We start from the raw sequence: 17,415 nt of genomic DNA, 5'->3' as shown, positions 1-17,415 counted from the left end.
ACAGCAAAGTGTTGCACATTGCTTGTAAAAATCTTTCAGGACCTGAATTTACTTTTTTTTTAAAAAAAAAAAAAAAAAAGAAAAAAAGCTATTTATAGAGAGGTACAGCATTTTTATACATTCCACTTTCAAAATGTGCCTTGAAAGTACAGAAAGTAGCAGCACTGACATAGCAAAGTTAATAAAAACTTGAAAGAGATTCTGCTTGAGTCAAGGCGTTTGAATCATCACATTTTTGTCATGAGCAGGACAGGTTTCCAGTGTAAATTCTGCTTTTTCTGTAAGTGTCTTTTCCATGATCTTTTGCTTGTCCATCTTAATTTTAAAATACCTCAATGTTAAAATGTGTTAATGGAATCTTAACAAAAATTCATTTTAATTTATTGTGAAGTAGCAAAAAAATATTTAATGTTTGCCTTAATTTTACTTTATAAGTTTAGCATGGATCTGGTTATAAAAGCTGCATCTACACTTCAGCTAGTCTAACGTATGCACGTGTCGTTTCTGTTCTTCCTTGTCAAACTGTATTTCAGATTGTTTACATATATAGAAAAAGTAGGAAATCTGCTGAAAAAAGACCTCAGATATAACTGAAAAATAAAGAATAACCTCTTCAATTAATTCAGAAAACAAGACAGAAAAGGGAAAGGTAGAAATGGGGAAAATGCAAAAGTCTGGATGGCTCAATAAGCCAAACTGCTCTTCACACAGCCTGTACTGAGGATCTCAGAGTTTCTTTAGTTAGTGAAAACTAAATAAAAATTAAATTGTTGAAATAATTGCAAAATCGGATATTTGGATTGTGGAAGAACAGAGATTCTTTTAATGCTGGTTTTAAGTTTTATGCCCCAGCTTCCCTATCAGTAAGTGCTGTGCACTTTAGTACTTTGAGTATGTGTAACCCTAGTGTAGTGCTTGACTTGAATGTGTAGACAGAAATGATTTTCTTATTTTTCTCATGTAGCTAGTACAAGGGGTAAAAACAAAAGCAGGTAGAAAGAAGAGTTGGAGGAACTTTGGAGAAAGCATGGCAAAAATGGTAGGCTTTGGAAACAGATTAGAGAAGACCAGAGACACATCAGGACACAGCAAGGCACAAAGAGAGGAAAATACTTGTCTTGTCCTTCTGGTTGTCTTCATTTAGGTCTCTGTTTTACAAAGAGGTTGTTTGAGGTCTGTGAAAAGGTCTGTTGCACCAGTAGCACAGATCCTTCCACACAAAATAATTTAAGAGAGCAAGGCTCCAGGGGCACATTGAGAAAACAGTCTTTGTATTCTGTAGGTTTATGTCAGCATTTATTTTTATTATGTGGCATCTCATATATGTGTGTGTGTGTATTTAATGTGTAGGATATCAATGACATTTGTATGTATTTATTCTGGGAAAACTGGAGTTCTGTGGTCGTTCATCTAAACATTGAGGAAGTTGTTTGGTTTTTTAATTTGTTTTATTGTTGCTTTCTAGTTCTGTGTGCAACCTGGAAATGAAAACAGCTGTCTCGCTTTGCTATTTAAAATGTCTAGGTGGCATGCCATTCAAGATCAGAGGATGTTTGTAAATAAAGTATTAGTGTCCTCTATGGTGAAGAGACTACTGCTAGACTTCTGGGTCGCAAGAGGAAAGTGTGTGTGGTTTTAACAGATGACTGAATTGTATGTCTTGTCATCTTTTACAGATAGACAAACACAGATAGCTCTGTAGAGCTGAAGAATAGTAAGTTAAAATGAGTAACCAAGAGGCTGATGTTCTACGTTGCTGGAGATGTAGAAAATATATAGCAAATTCTGTTTGCCTTGCAAAATGTCATGGAAAAGGACCATCTGATGTAAGTATAGCATCTGAAGGGAGTTGTAACTTTTTCCAGTACCGTTAGTTTTAAACTGGGCAGAGAGAAATTTAATGAAATACAACAAGGGCAAGTGTAGAGTCTTGTGTCTGGGAAGGAACAACCCCATGTACCAGTATAGGCTGGGGACTGAGCTGTCAGAGAGTAGCGTGGGGGAAAGGGACCTGGGGCTCCTGGTGGACAGCAGGATGGCCATGAGCCAGCAATGTGCCCTCGTGGCCAAGAAGGCCAATGGCCTCCTGGGGTGTATTAGAAGGGGTGTGGTCAGTAGGTGGAGAGAGGTTTTGGCACCCTCAGTTCAAGAAGGACAGGGAACTGCTTGAAAGAGTCCCAGCAGAGCCAGAAAGATGATTAAGGGGGTGGAACTTCTCCCTCCTGATGAAAGGCTGAGGGAGCTGGGGCTCTTTAGCTTGGAGGAGAGGAGACTGAGCGATGACCTTAATGTTTATAAATATGTAAAGGGCGAGTGTCAGGAGGATGGAGCTGGGCTCTTCTCAGTGATGTCCAGTGACAGAACAAGGGGCAATGGGTGCAAGCTGGAGCACAGGAGGTACCACATTAACGTAAGGAAAAACTTTTTCACTGTGAGGGTGACAGAGCACTGGAACAGGCTGCCCAGAGAGGCTGTGGAGTCTCCTTCTCTGGAGACATTCAAAATCCACCTGGACGCATTCCTGTGTGACCTGCTCTAGGTGTTCCTGCTCTGGCAGGGGGGTTGGACTAGATGGTCTTTCGAGGTCCCTTCCAATCCCTGACATTCTGTGATTCTGTGACTTGCCCTGACGTAGTAAGTAATCTGCTGTGAAGGTAACTACTAAAATATGGACAATTCCGTACAGAGTAATGTAAGCAGTAATGCTAGTGAAGCTTAGTAGGCAGTGATCACCTTTATGTTCTGTGACATGATATTAATGTCTGATATTCATGATACGTTTGACTGGTAGGTTGTGTATTTAGTGTTACGATTTTTCAGATAAAAATGGGTTCTGTTTTTTACAGTTTTAATGCAGTAATTTTGTGTTTTAATTTCTCTTGAGAACTCTATGTTTCTAAGCTATGTTTTAAATACCGATACTAATTTCCACTGCAGTAGTTAACTGTGTGTCAAGTATTCCTACATTAGAAACTTTTGCTCTTCATTTTGAAAAAGTGGGGGATAGTCTGTGCACAAAAATAGTTCAGAAGATTAGCCTGCCTGGGGGTGGAATGCCCTACCAGGCTAAAGTACCACTTAGTAATTTACATCATCTTTATTAGAATAAACAGAAAAATAGTCATACGTAATAAGAACAATGACAGAGTATTTCCTGCTGCTTTGTAATGGCAGTTAGTAATGACAAAGGGTTAAAGTCTTTCCAAATATGCCAAGTAGACTATGTTTGCATCCTGTGGTCTTGAGTCAAAACGAAAAAACGAATAGAAGTGAAGGTGTTGATCTTTTTAATTAATGCACTAGAAGTGCAACAACATTCTTTTTGGCACCAGAGAAAGGTACAACCAATAGAGGTAGAAACAAAGTGATTTTTTAAGATCCTGATATAATTAGTATTATTAATAACCCTCATTTTAATCACCCTGCTTACAGAGTTTGAGTCTCTGGAATATTTTTTGTGCTTTATATTTGAGGAGTTTTTATTTTATGCATCATTTGAAGCATTTTTGTTGGTGGGGGGTGGAATTTCAACTCATTTAATGGAAAAAATGTAGTGAAAAGGAGGAGGTATCTTTGTCCGTGTGCCCTAGTGGAACTTTTAATTGCTAGTGGACATGCACCATCATTGTGCACAAGACTGAAGTAGCTCCTTCTCTAATTATGTAGATTGCAGATAAAAAACCTGTAATTTAATGCTACTCCCTGAGACATTGGGAGGCAAAGATTGTACTATGATGACAGGAGTAATGTTTTCAGTATGTCAGCTTTCCATGATGGATTTTAGACCTTCAGTGAAAGACATAGCTGAAATAAGAATAACAGAGAAAAATCTTAGAACAAATCTTAAAAAGAAATGTTGATGTTACAAATGCGGTATAAACACTTTAAATCAGAATTATGTCCAAATTGATGTGCGGGTACTCTTCACAAATAGGATGAAGATGATAACATAGACATGGCAAACAAATCACTCTGTCTGCTTTCTTTACTTGGAGAATTTCCAAAGGCTTCTGTCTTCTCTCTATAGCCCCACTTTCAATTTAAAATGTAATGAAACTTTTACTCCCATGAGTTTCATAACAGAAGTCAGTGACTTTCCATATTCGTAAATTTTAACAACTGATTTTAAGATTTTAATACTCAGCAGTTTCCTTATATTTTTACCCATCTTTATAACTTTACTGACATTCTAAATTATATTAAAAGATTTAATTACACTTGTATCACTTCTGTGCTAAAAGATAGTTAGGTCATTGTTTTTATTTTAGTATCAGTTAGTAAAATGCTACAATTTTTTAGATTTTGTTTTCTCTTCAGTTGGTCACATCGTTGCAGTAAAAACTCAAAAGTTGCTAAGAATCCCTGGTTTCTCTGCTAGTTATTCTAACAAGCATTAGAAAATGAATTTAAAACTATCTGAGCATAGTTGTGCAGGGCTGACCACAGTCGTCATATAAACTAGAACTTAAATTTTCCTGTCTTTCCGGGGAAGTTGTGCCACCTGATAGTGCTTCTGAAATCAGTTTCCGAATGTGCTTGGAAGATCAGCATTTGCATACCTTCTGTTCTTGTAAACAAAACAAAAATACCTCCAAACACCGCCATCTCCACAGTGGAGTCTGTCCAATGGCCTTAGATTTAGAAACAGAGAATTACTGACAGCATCTACCTGATTTTTAGCTTAGAAGATGACCAACATCTTTGAGTTTTATCATTTGTTAATAAAATACTGACTGAATTTGGGAAGCTAACTTCTAGCTGTATTCAAACAAATGAAAAAAAGCTTACATGAATGTTCAATATCAATGCAAGAATTGTTTCTTTAGCAGACATTACAACCTTCGTCTGCTGCTCAGGAGTCTTGCAACGTGTGGCATGTGAACTTAGAAGCCATTCCAGAGTGGGTGAAATGTGTCATTGAAAAGGTAGATCTTTTTTTTTTTTGCTTCATCTTTATTATTCAAAATGTGAAATAAGTAAGGGGAACAAATTTCAAGGGCACTTTTCTGCCAAGATCTACATGTATTATAGAGGTCTTTCAACTGAGGGAATTTTTCTCAGTAACTTCTCTGATTACTATTTACAGTCTTTTTTCCCTCTTAAATGTTTTTTTGTGTATGCACAAAACCTACAAGTGATAAATTCTCTTCTTGCCTATTTGTAGATGAGTGTATTTATGTTTGTCAAAATAAGTGTCATGGGCACCTCTGCATATTTTGTCAATGCTTAATATTATATTTATTATTCAGGCTTTGGGGGTTGGTTTGTCTTGGTTATCATATCTTGCAGTGCTAACGTATAAGTTGACAGTGGCAGTAAGAAATGTGTTTCTCCATAAAACTGGACTGTGAGTTTATTAAGAGATCAGTTGTTGGAATATGATGTGATGTCTTTTATATTTAATGTGCTGTTATGTCATATGAATGTAAAGTAGTTATTTTCCTGCAAATTCAAAGATCTGATGACAAGCCAGTGTTACTGCTTTTGAATTTTAAATTGCCCATTTGAAATTACAAACCATCTCATAACTTTCCTGTTGTACTGATTGCTTCAGATGAGTATTTTCTTTAAGTTATTTTAGGTTTAGAAGTTAATGTTGCATAGATGTAATAAGCTTGTGCTTTTCTTTTGCCCTATGGTTTTTCTTTGTTAAGTCTTTGGGTTTGAAAGGCAAATGGTATCTTCATTCCTTTCTGTTTGGACTTCAGTGTCTAAGCTTTACCTGCAAGTAACTTCTGATCTAAGCAAATCCACCCTGAAAATGATACACAAAGAAAAAAATTGTTATGACTGTAAAACTAAGCATTCAAAAATTAAGACAATTTGTTTCATCTTTCTTCATTATTTTACTCTATGTTTTATTTTGTTAAACATTAATTAAACTCCTTTTAAACTTAATGATCTCTTATACTTCAATAGTGCATGACAGGATCGTGTAACTGTTTCAGAAACATTAATCTTGTGGGGGATGTGAAAATTAGAGGTGATGAGGTATTTCCCTATTTTACAGAATTGCCTAATCTTGAATGCTTGATCATAAGGATGCAATTTTTTACAATACTTAGAATGTTATATTATTTCAGTAAAATTGGATTCAATAATGATACTAATATTATTCTTTTCACCTTTAGCTGTAAATGGCCAGCCTTCTGCATTAGAAAGCCTAGAGGTTCAGGTTGGAGACCTGGGAAGTGCAAAACCCATAGGCAGCTCAGAAAAGGCTTAACGTATTTGCTCGAGATTGGAGAGGAAATATGCTCCTCTGGTGGCAGAGAGAATGCAAGTATCTTAGCATTTATTTTGTCCTTTGTTATCCTGGGAAATATCCAAGCTGGGTGGAAGTGTCGATCTGCTTGAGGGTAGGGGAGCTCTACAGAGGGATCTGGATAGTCTGGATCGCTGGGCCAAGGCCGATTCCATGCGTTTCAATAAGGCCAAGTGCTGGGTCCTGCACTTCAGCCACAACCGCAGCAGCTCTACAGGCTTGGGGAGGAGTGGCTGGAGAGCTACCTGGCAGAGAGGGACCTGGGGCTGTTGATTGACAGCCGGCTGAACATGAGCCAGCAGTGTGCCCAGGTGGCCAAGAAGGCCAACAGCATCCTGGCCTGTATCAGCAACAGTGTGGCCAGCAGGAGCAGGGAGGTGATCGTGCCCCTGTGCTGGGCACTGGTGAGGCCGCACCTTGAATACTGTGTGTGGTTTTGGGCCCCTCACTGCAAGAAGGACATTGAGGTGCTGGAGAGGGTACAGAGGCGGGCTACCAAGCTAGTACAGGATTTGGAGCATGTCTCGTGTGAGGAACGGCTGAGGGATCTGGGGCTGTTTAGTCTGGAAAAGAGAAGGCTGAGGGGAGACCTTATCGCTCTCTACAGCTGCCTGAAAGGAGGTTGTAGGAGGTGGGGGTCGGTCTGTTCTGCCTAGTAACAAGTGATAGGACAAGGGGAAATGGCCTTAACCTGCACCAGGGGTGGTTCAGGCTGGATATTAGGAAGAATTTCTTTACTGAAAGGACTGTCAGGCATTGGAACAGCCTGCCCAGGGAGGTGGTGGAGTCACCATCCCTGGAGGTGTTTAAGAGACGGGTAGATGTTGTACTTAGGGACATGGTTTAGTGGTGTTGATAAAGCTAGGACAAAGGTTGGACTCAATGATCTTGAAAATCTCTTCCAACCAAAACTGTTCTATGATTCTATGAAATCTTGCCTCATCCACTTCTGACTTCTCTGGAAAGAGCCTGTGGGCTTACAGATAAATGTGTGGCATTTTTTAAACAATTTTGGCTTATCCCCACATCCTCCTGGGCTGTGAATAATTTTGTGATCATGTGTTATTTTCTTCTGTATGACTCCTGAACCAAAGGCTAAATCATTTTACATAAGCAAAAAGTCTATTTGCAGGCTATAAAAACCCACTGCTTCCCAGCCAGTTCTTTTTTGCCATCTGTCCCTGTTCTTAACCAATCTCATTGGGTTTCATGCACACATTAGAGTATAGATAATCTTCAATAATTATAAATAGCTAGCTAGTGCTGCTAGTGACATTTATTGGCCTGCATTTTCTTTTCTGCATCACTCATCACTTGTTTTAGCTTCTTTGGCTAACCCCTCCCAGTTTTTCCTCTTTATGCAGTCCTTCATTAAATCTGTGTACCCTCAGCTTCTTTCCAGATTTTGATGATCTTTTCCCCCTACCACCTCCTCCACTACTGGGCTGTTACTTCTTTTACTGAGTCAATGCTTCCACAGTTCTGTTGCCAAATTCATGGCTAAATCAGTCCCAGGCACCCTTGTACTGCGCCTCATTTCCCAGTCTCTGTGCACATAGTCATAGAGATGTCCTTTTTCTCCCCTGCTATCTCTTTTATTCTCATTTTTACGAGGCTACTATTCCATAGTGCCTGAGTGTCAGAAAGACTCACTAAAGGCAATGGAAAGTGCTTTTCCCTTAATTTTAGTGCCTAGCCGGTGGCATCTGGGAAATGGTGTGTGAGAGACTTATAGTAAGTCTCTGAACCATCTGAGTTTTTCTTTGAAAATGCCATATGCACACATTGGTCAGCCTTATAAACTGAGAGAGACTGTGCCTGTTCAAGGAATTTTCAGGGATTTTAAAGCCTTAAGGTGTTTTTTTTCTCTAAGGTAAAAACTTGTCCAGATTTATACAGTTTCTCATAGGTGCAATGAAAGGCACATCTTTGATACTTTGTGAAATTTTGAGGTTTTACCCCACAACTTTGAGTAAGTTTCTCAAAGTGTTTCCAGAACCTTTTCTAGCATTGGATATGAAAATAACCTTTTTCCCGCACAAGGTTTTTTTTCTGAAACTGCAAAATTGGTTATACTAAAACTTTCTGAAGCTTTCAATCAGACAAGCATGTCATGGAATCGTCTTCCCAAACTACCTTGAAAGACATTTGCAACTGAAAGCAGTGCTTTAACTAGAAATGTTGAGCAGCTTCTGTATTCATGGCTCAAGCCTTCTTAGGCACAGTAGTGAGTAATGTGTGACTGGAGTTGATAATGTTATTTCTCATCTGGGCTTTGATGCTACAAACACTTGCATAACTTTAATCCTTAAAAATGTTTCTGCTGACAGATGAATATATTTACTGAAAATACTAATAGTTGTGCAAATATGTAGGAGTTTATCTATCTTTGATATGTATTTTCGTTTGAAAAAGTGCCTTTCAGATTGCAATTAAATTCATAGTATTACAAATAATGAAAATAACTGTCCTCTTATAGAGTATTTGTCATGGTGTCTGCACACAGATTACATTTTAATACTATATACACCAAAATACAAGTACCATTTTAAGCTTTCATGGGGTAATAAGCAAAGTGAAAAGCTGTATTCTGTTTGTAAGAAATCTCCTTCCACTGTACTTAGTATGCAAGAAATGTATCAGCACTCAGAAGACTCAGCTGAGAAACTGTGCTTGCCAATTCCAGATTAGCATGGTAAATTGATTTCACTGTTTTGAAAGTTCTAATGTTTTCATTAGTATTGCAGCGTTGTTCTATCTATGGACAAATTTTAAACATATTTTAAAGCCCGTACAATTTGAAATGTGTGTTCTAGATTTCTTAAGAGTTAGTTGTCACTGCAGCAAGCAGTTTTGACCAGAGCATTATTTATGGTGGATTTTCTTTCTTCTGAGAAGTCTTTTTTGTTGTGTTTGAAAAACAAAAAGTAAACCCCATTATTAAAAGGAGGAAGGTAACTCTAGTAATGATTTTATTATTTATTTACAATGAATGTGTTGTGGTTTTTTTTTCTTGTCAATAGGCACAGTGGACAATTGGAAAGCTGCACTGTCCGTTCTGTGAGGCCTGCTTAGGGGGCTTTAACTTTGTTTGCAACACAAAATGTTCCTGTGGACAGGTAATAAATATACATTTCTGCAAAAGTCGGACTGACTATCAGCCAGCTTTCTCTGTTAAATGGGCAAAATTGTCAGGAAAACACTTACCTCTCCTCAAAATTCAGTCTGGTTTTAGCAAGGATATCTGCCATGAAGTGGTAACTGCAACTTTGGAAATCAAAAATCAAGGGCTTTCATACACATCCAGAAATAATAATAGTGGCACTGGAAGATTAACAGAAGCGCTTTGTCTAGAAGTAAGAACTCCCAGATTTGAGATGAAAAGTAAAAAACTTCCCTTAAAGGTATTAAATCAAAAAAGAAATCTTTCTGCTTCCTATCCTATGAATGATGCATCCACTGTAAAACCTTTTCACAGAAGATCACGTAGTGTGGATTTAAATATCAGAGAGAGACTTGTTTTTTCACCTGTGTTATACGAAACTTGCAGTACAGGAACAATTTACCATGGCCAAAATGAAAATCGACCTGTTTACACACCAAGTGGCTTGCAGTTAGAATCCAATAGGAAAGATAGTAGTTCTTTTGAGGACATATATAGTTCCAGTGCTGACAAACTACAAAAAAAGTTTCAAGTTACTTCCTTTACCACATTACTACATAGAGAAACAGAAAGTGAGTGTGATTTTGAAGCTACTGGACAACCTTCTGGGAGTGCCATTGCTGATGTGTCACCTTTTGTGATGAACCTTTCTTCACCTACAAGTTCTGTAGAAGAGGAACAATACATCACACCTGTTGGTCTTGTGCAGCCTATGAGTATTTCCTTCAACCAAAAGCTGAATAAGAGAGAAAGAAACAAGTTGAAAAGCTTGAGGAGAAAACAAAGAAGGCGAGAACGGTGGCTACAGAAGCAAGTAGGTGTTTAAAATTAATTATGCACTTTGTAAAGTTTGGCTTGCTCTTACAAATCATTCTGACCTTTTTTTGATGCTGTCTTTTAATACTCATTTAACATCATACTGTCTGGAGTCAAGTATCCTGCAAACAAGTATTTATGACGTCTTCCTACATGTAGTTTTTCTGATTAAACCAAATCATTTTTTTCTATATAAAATCAAACCTTAGTGGGTATATATAACTAGTTTCTGTTGGCCTTCTTATTGTTTTGTGATGTGAAAAACTTGTTCTTGTTTTGTAAAATAGTTACCTAAAACTGAGAGTAAAGAACCTTTTCAAGATCTGGATGTCTTAGTATTGAATACTTGTTTTCTAGTAAGTCTAAAGATACTTAAGTGTCCCTAAAATGGCTTTAAAAATTCCTCATTGCTTCTGTTAAGTGAAAAAAAAGCACAGTATATATGAGCATTTGCGCAGTCCTGTCATCTGCAGTCTCTCCAGCCACTTTAATCTCTGTTAGATGTTACTTTCAAGAATAAAATGTAGTACAAATTTTGCAAATTTTCCAAGTTTGTGGTAGCTAAGAAAAAAAAAAATTCTTTCAGATCTTTTTCTTGTTAAACGATGCTTAACAAATTCCTACATTGTTTTTAAGTTTCATGTAGCAAATGATACAGAGTTGTTAAGTCTGGCATGTCTATTCAGTAAGTATATAGTTTACAAAGTAGAAAAAATTGAAAAATAAGTATGTAAAATAAATTACCTGGGTTTGAATAGTAGCTTTGAGGGGAAGGTATTTTGGTTTTGCACTGATTTCTTTAACCTTGGTGAAAGCCTGTGATTGTGGCATGGAATATTTAGACGGGCCTACTTCTCAGACTCTGTGTCAAGCAGCAAATGTAGCTAGTGCAGCTGTGTTTCCAATTGCTGTGGCATCTCCCCAGGAAAATGTGGATCTAGAAAATCACATCGTCTGTGCAGTCTGACCTGTTGAAAAAGGGGATGGTCCTCTGCCATGCCCTCCTTTTCGTGGCTGGTCTACTCTTTTCTGCCAGTCTCAGTACCCTCCCTTTTCTTGCAAGTTTCACTTGATGTCCTTTTTCTTCAGGGTTCTGGCACCCCTCCTCATAAAAATGTGCGGTTTGGTACAGTGATACTTAGAATAGAAAGCTGATCTGTGGTATCTTGTAACCGTGATTTCCAGCGTACTTACCATGTCGGCTTAAGCAATCAGGTAGTAAAACTTCACAAACAGAAAAAAGCTTAAACTTGAGTGGGTGGAGTGAAAGGGTTTTGGTAAATATTGGTGGGAAGTGTTTAATTTAAGTGCTCTTTTAAGAGGTCTTTCAGAACAGCAGAACCCTGATATGAGATGAATAAATCTCTTCTAAGCTCTCTCTGTTAAAGGTACTGTGCATCTCATTTTTATCTTTAATGAAAGCTTTTCTGCAGAGCGGTCCCAAGAGAAAAGACTTGTTCAGACTTTGAAATTTCCTTGTAAATACATAAGCTGCTTCTCTAAGTTTATTTTGTGCTGTGATAACTTTATCTATCACATGTTTTCTGTCTTGCGGTAAGCCAAAATGTGCCCATAAACTCTATGTTGTGGCAGGATGCACTCTGTTATTAAGTTGAAGTGTATAAACCTGGGATTGTAAAGAGGAGCGATTCTGTGGGCTCCTGACTGGCACTTGCCCCTGGAGGCCTGCACTGATGCAGGCTCTGAGGTGTAGCTGCAGGACTGAGCGAGCCTGCTAACAGCAGAGGGACCCAAGCTTCTTCTGCTTTACAAGGGGAAGTTCTTACCGCCTCGAAGGGGGACACCTGCACTTTGTGTGTGTGTGCTTACGTTTGTGTTCAGGGGAGATTTTTAGGTTTTCTAGTACATTGTTAGGGTATGGTAACAACTACTTAAGTCTAGGAATTGCCAATATTCATAATTAGTCTTGGGTTTGTTGCTATAGCTAAGAAGATTAAGTATTTCTGTTATAAATTTTTTTTTGTGTATATCTTGTTATATATTTGCATTGTTTGCTAATGTTTGAAGCTTGTCATAATTTTCTGAAAGAGCTCAAATACCATTTGTGGCTTCTCCGGTTTTATTCCATCTCTCTTGACAATCATTTTACATAGAGGAGGACTATGTAGCCAGCTTCAAAATTGCAGTATCCTCTTGTAAATGATCATGATCCGTCAGAAAAAAATATTGTTGGCCTTTTTGCTTGATTTTATGTCTTGACACATCACCAGTTATTTTGTGGGTTTTTTCAAAATGTGAAAATTTTTACTTACAAAGGTGACCATGAAGTTTCCATGAAGTGAGTTTGCTTTCATGCTCCCAGTGTTAATCTGAGCTCATGATAAACAGATGGGTGAGGTACGGCATTGTAGATCCACACTGTCAGGTGCTGTTATCTTGCCCTGCAGCCTTCAGTTTTCAAGTCCATACTGATTTTCTGCAGCAACGGACAGTCTTGTAGTGAAGACACTAGGCTTCAAAGGTTTAACTTGTGACCTTACTTTGCTTAATCTATGCTTGTCTCTTCTTCATGTGTATATTGGTTTATAATTGTTTTTCTTGCACTGTCATGTTTGTATTTAACCTGTAAATGTGTCAGGTTCTTGTCATGTATTTATGTACTTGGATTTCAGTTGCCCTTTCTATGATGATACTTGTGACAAGAATTATCCTCAGACTGCTTATGGATTCCTCAGATGGCTGTTGGAGGGTGAAAAGCATTATATAGTGTTGGTGCCAAAGTAAAGCAGGAAGAGAAGAAAGTGAAATGAAGTCATAGCTGCAGGAGACAAGCAGTAACTACAAGGTCTCAATTGCTTAAACTTAGAAGGAGAGAGGAAACACGGGAAAATGGGCAGTCCTAATCCCATACCATGAGATCTGTACCAAAAGATGGTGGATGGTGGATTTAATATGAAGTAATATTCAGTTGCAGTGACTGACTAGCCGTGAATCCCCAGCATTAAGACTGAGGGATGCAATAGTGGGAGCACATTTTGACTCTGTGCAGCTCGTACTTATCTGCATCAGCTTTCTCATTCACTTCCTTGGTTGACTGTAAAGAGAAACGAAGATCAAATATTAATACAAACCTTTCCAACTTGAAAAAGGTGGAAACTCTGATTTCGGTGTTCAAAACCACCCCTGCTCTGAGTAAGTTCTCAGAATAATACAGGAATTGTTATGTTCTATACTTAACTCGTTGAACTTATGTTTAAAGGACAATAAACTTTGAGATAAAGAAGGCTGAAGTGCTTCTGTGTTAACATGTTGTTGCACAGTTCACAGTCCCTGACCTGACACATTTATGATTTACTCTTTCTGAAATAGTAGTGTTGCACTGATGGTGCTATAGCAATAATGGTTTAAGAGCCATTGAGCAGCAAGGCAGCAGGGTGTTGCACTCACATCTTGTTTATGGGCAAAAGAGAAACATAGGTTGTGTATATAAAGGCGAGAATTTTTTCTTCGTATAACTGAAATCTTAAGACTGTGATTATTGTTAGTCCCGATTTAGTTGTTAAAGAAAAAAGGAACAATAATACTGCCATTGAGACTGTTATACGCACTCACTTGTTCCTCCTGGTTTCCTGCGATTCTGCTGGTGGTGCTGCCCCTTGGGGTCTGCAGCCTGGCAGCAGAGCTTGGGGTCTGGTGGGGGGTGCTATTACTGTGTCTTTCCAGTATCTGGAGTCTTTGGCTAGGAGCAATATGGTGTTCATGTTGATGGTTTCTTTTTTCTTTACCCTAGAGTCCATTTGAGGTCATTTTTATGTGTTTGATAACACACTTTTATACCTTTGCTCTTTCTTCGCTAGTCTGCAGCTTCATACTACATCCAAATTACCTTATGTGGTGCCTTTTATGTATGTAAGATACAGTTTCTTTGTTTGGTTTGCTACCCTTAAAGCCGATTCTGTCCAGGTCCAATTATCCATTTCTTTAACAGGCCTCTGGGAAGTTGCTCATAGCTGTGTGGTCTCCAGTGCCAATCACGTGCCTCATCTCGTGTGATCCCATGCCTGTCCTCCTCCGTGTTGCATCCTGGGTCTCCATTTCTCAAAGCCTTTGCTATCCTCAGCAGGCCTGTATTTCTTTACTCCATGTTACTGTATTAGAGTTGTAAATATCTCATTCTACGTGGACTAACTGCTGTCAGTGGTTGTCCCATACAAAGATAGCAAAAGTAAAACCAATTGGCCACAGACACCTGGTCTGTTAGAGAAATTGCTGTCACAGCTAAACCAAGTAAAACCAAGCAGCAGGCAGGGCAAGGGAAGTTCAGCCAGAGCAAGCATGGCCAGCCTCAGCCCTGAGACCTCACAGGTTCAGTTCAAAGCTTGTGGCTGTTCCTAGCAGCAGCAATACTGCATTGTAGGGATATGTGGTTATGAGTAAGAAGCAGTATCTTTTTTAACTAGCTGATACAAGTAGGGGAGAAATTTTGGACACGAGTTGCTTCTGAGCCAAAGCTTGTCCGTCTTTACTTTTGCTTTGGTTGTAACTATTGTTACTACATAGTGACTTTTGTAATTAGGAGATTAATTCTGTCACTGATTATAAACTGAATTGACAAGAAGGTATTAAGAAAGATGGATTCATGCCCAAATGCATGACTTATCTTTGTTAAATTGCAGTTGTGGTTTCTGTGAGAGTAGCAGATGAACATTACTGGTTTCTGAGGTGCATCTGGAGCTCCTGTTGCAAGCCTTTAAACCCCATCACTTTAGAGTTTAATTACATTTAGCTGCAGTCTTTTCATGCTGTTATTTGTGATTACAGCTTTTGAGGGCGTTGTCTGACCTGGCCTCTTCTACTGTTTGATATGTCTTTTACACAATTTGGTCTTAATAAATTAACCAGTGGGATAAACAGCCCTGCAAATTTGCCAGGGATTTTTCAGGAGGAAACTCTGCTTGCCTTCTGTCATGTATTGTGTTGTAAACTACTTAGCACTTCACTCATATGTTGGAAAAGAGGGAAAATTATTCAGGGAGCTGCTGGATAAATACAACATATCAAGATTGTCTCAGTGTATCTGTATAAACTCTAAAATTTTTTATGATCATCTCGAAGCTAGAATATATAGAGTAAAATATAGTGTAGCTAGACTTTCATATTATAGCTTTACTGAAGGCCAAAATAGCTGGCTGTGCTATGAATACATTCCTTAATTTAAGTGGAAATATATATGAAAAGGCTGCTTGCCTATAAAATACTTTTAGAATGTATAGATGCTATAGAATAATCTCAGAAAGAACTCCATAAGCTGTTGTGTATTAAGTGCCCATCTTGCAAAAGCAGGGATCATCTGCTACTTCATATGCCAGGCCACATTTGCTGGTTAGTACGCTAAGAACAGGCAATGATTTTCACTGACCTTTTTGTGCTTTTCCAGCATCCTTGGTGTAGTTTTTCTGCACTTGTAGTGCTACAACCCTAAGGATCAACAGCTGAGCTAATGTTCAGATTAGATCCTGATCCGTTCTCACAGACATTGTATCTTGCTGGACAAAAGCAACACAGGAAAGAAATTAAGCCCAGTGAAGTGAGTTACCTCTTTTATTGTTGACTGTCTGCCAAAAAGTGGGTTTTTTTAATAAGTCATTGCTGCTGTCCCAAGGTTATGTTGATCGCTATTCGAAGAAAATTCTGACGAACAGCTTAGAACTGTAGAAATACTATATGCTTTTCTCTTGTATAAACTGTAAGTATTAGCAACTACTATTTTAGTTTTTCTAGAAGCCCACAGACTACTTAGATCATAACAATTTGTGAGACTTGCTGTCCCTCAGCTAGGAAAGACAAGGACCCATTCATGGAGGTAGGTTGCTATGGTGTGCAGTTAGGTGTATCCCATGATTTCAGCTTGGATTCTTATTACAAAGATAGAGTGAGGAGCATACTAAATTGAAGTTATATAAGATGTCTCATGGTAGATAAAAATCAAAGTTCAACGGTGGTATGAACAAGAATACAAGAGTACTTTTCGTATATATGAGATTTACTGTTTATTACCAGAAGGACCACATCAAATACACAGTAAGGAGGGAGATTAAGATGAGACTTTACATAAGAAAATAATGTATTGTTATAAATTTTATAGAATTTTGTGCTCCGAGCCTGTAGTCCTTTACTTCTGCAAATGGTCACTATGGTCACTGACTCAGTGACTAAGAACTTGAGTAGGTTTTATATTTCTAATTTGTTTTCATGGTACTGAACTCTCTGAATACCTATAAACTGAGGTAAATTACAGGCTGCTTGCATGGAGATATAAGTAGAGTGCAGGGCTTGGTTCTTCAAATTTAAAATAATTTTTTTTTTTTTTTCAGGAAAAATGAAATTCCTAACATCTGGGAGAATTAAAGCTCCCCGCCATATTTTTTAAAGAACTATTTCTTCAAGCTTTGTAGTGGTCAATACATCTATGAATGTTTCTCATCAATGACCCCCCTTTAAATTTTATATTATCCGACTTCTAAGCATTTTTTTTCCTTATGTCTGCATTTGGGAGAAAATAATGCTATCTGAAAAGAATTTTTTTTACATATATTTCTTCAACTGTTTTAGGTAAAACTACAGTCAGTCACTGAGAAGTAGAAGTCACTGTATGCATCAAAAAGGTGTCACACAAACAGAACAGAATAGATTTCATACAAACTTTCTGTTTCTGAAGTTGATAAGCAATCAGTGATTCTAGTAGGAAATGGAAAAATTAAAGTAGCAAATTAGTGAAATGAATTATTATATATAGTACTGCAAAATACTGAAGAGTTGTATGGTAACTGCATTTCAGAATTAAATATAAGGAAAGATAGCATCTACTGTTACAGCTGAAGAAGTTGGCAGTCTTTTAGGCGTATGAACGTCTTTTTCACATCCAAAGTACAAGCTCATACCAATAAGTTAAATAAAACAAAAGTTTCCTGTATTATTATCTAACACCCTTATGGCTGTAAAGCTGTGACAACATATATTTTTTAAAGCTAGCTGTTGCCAAGATTTTGTTGGTACAGTGCTTTTTCTGATATCATGTGCTTCCCTAATGCTTTATATCAACACCTAAATTAAAATGATTGTACATCAGGAGAGAAAGGTTTGCTTTATAGATGACTTAGCTAAAAACATGTTTCATGTTTAATACAATTTAAAATTACGGGGAATGCAA

At 37.9% G+C, this 17,415-nt stretch overlaps 1 protein-coding gene across 1 annotated transcript in view; it reads left to right on the top strand.

The window, feature by feature from the left end:
• Positions 1-1,724: 1,724 nt before the first annotated feature.
• RNF180 (ring finger protein 180) overlaps positions 1,725-17,415 on the top strand; it is a 72,565-nt gene continuing 56,874 nt past the window's right edge. The window contains exons 1-3 of the mRNA XM_086480119.1: positions 1,725-1,826; positions 4,830-4,925; positions 9,289-10,242. Coding sequence (XP_086336245.1) covers positions 1,725-1,826; positions 4,830-4,925; positions 9,289-10,242 — 1,152 coding nt within the window. The remainder of the gene's footprint in view (positions 1,827-4,829; positions 4,926-9,288; positions 10,243-17,415) is intronic.

The sequence above is a fragment of the Leptosomus discolor genome, chromosome Z (assembly GCF_034619465.1).
Source record: "Leptosomus discolor isolate bLepDis1 chromosome Z, bLepDis1.hap2, whole genome shotgun sequence".
NCBI classification, from domain to species: domain Eukaryota; kingdom Metazoa; phylum Chordata; class Aves; order Leptosomiformes; family Leptosomidae; genus Leptosomus; species Leptosomus discolor.
Note: the sequence above shows the minus strand (reverse complement) of the source record. Positions and strands in the feature narration are given on the sequence as shown.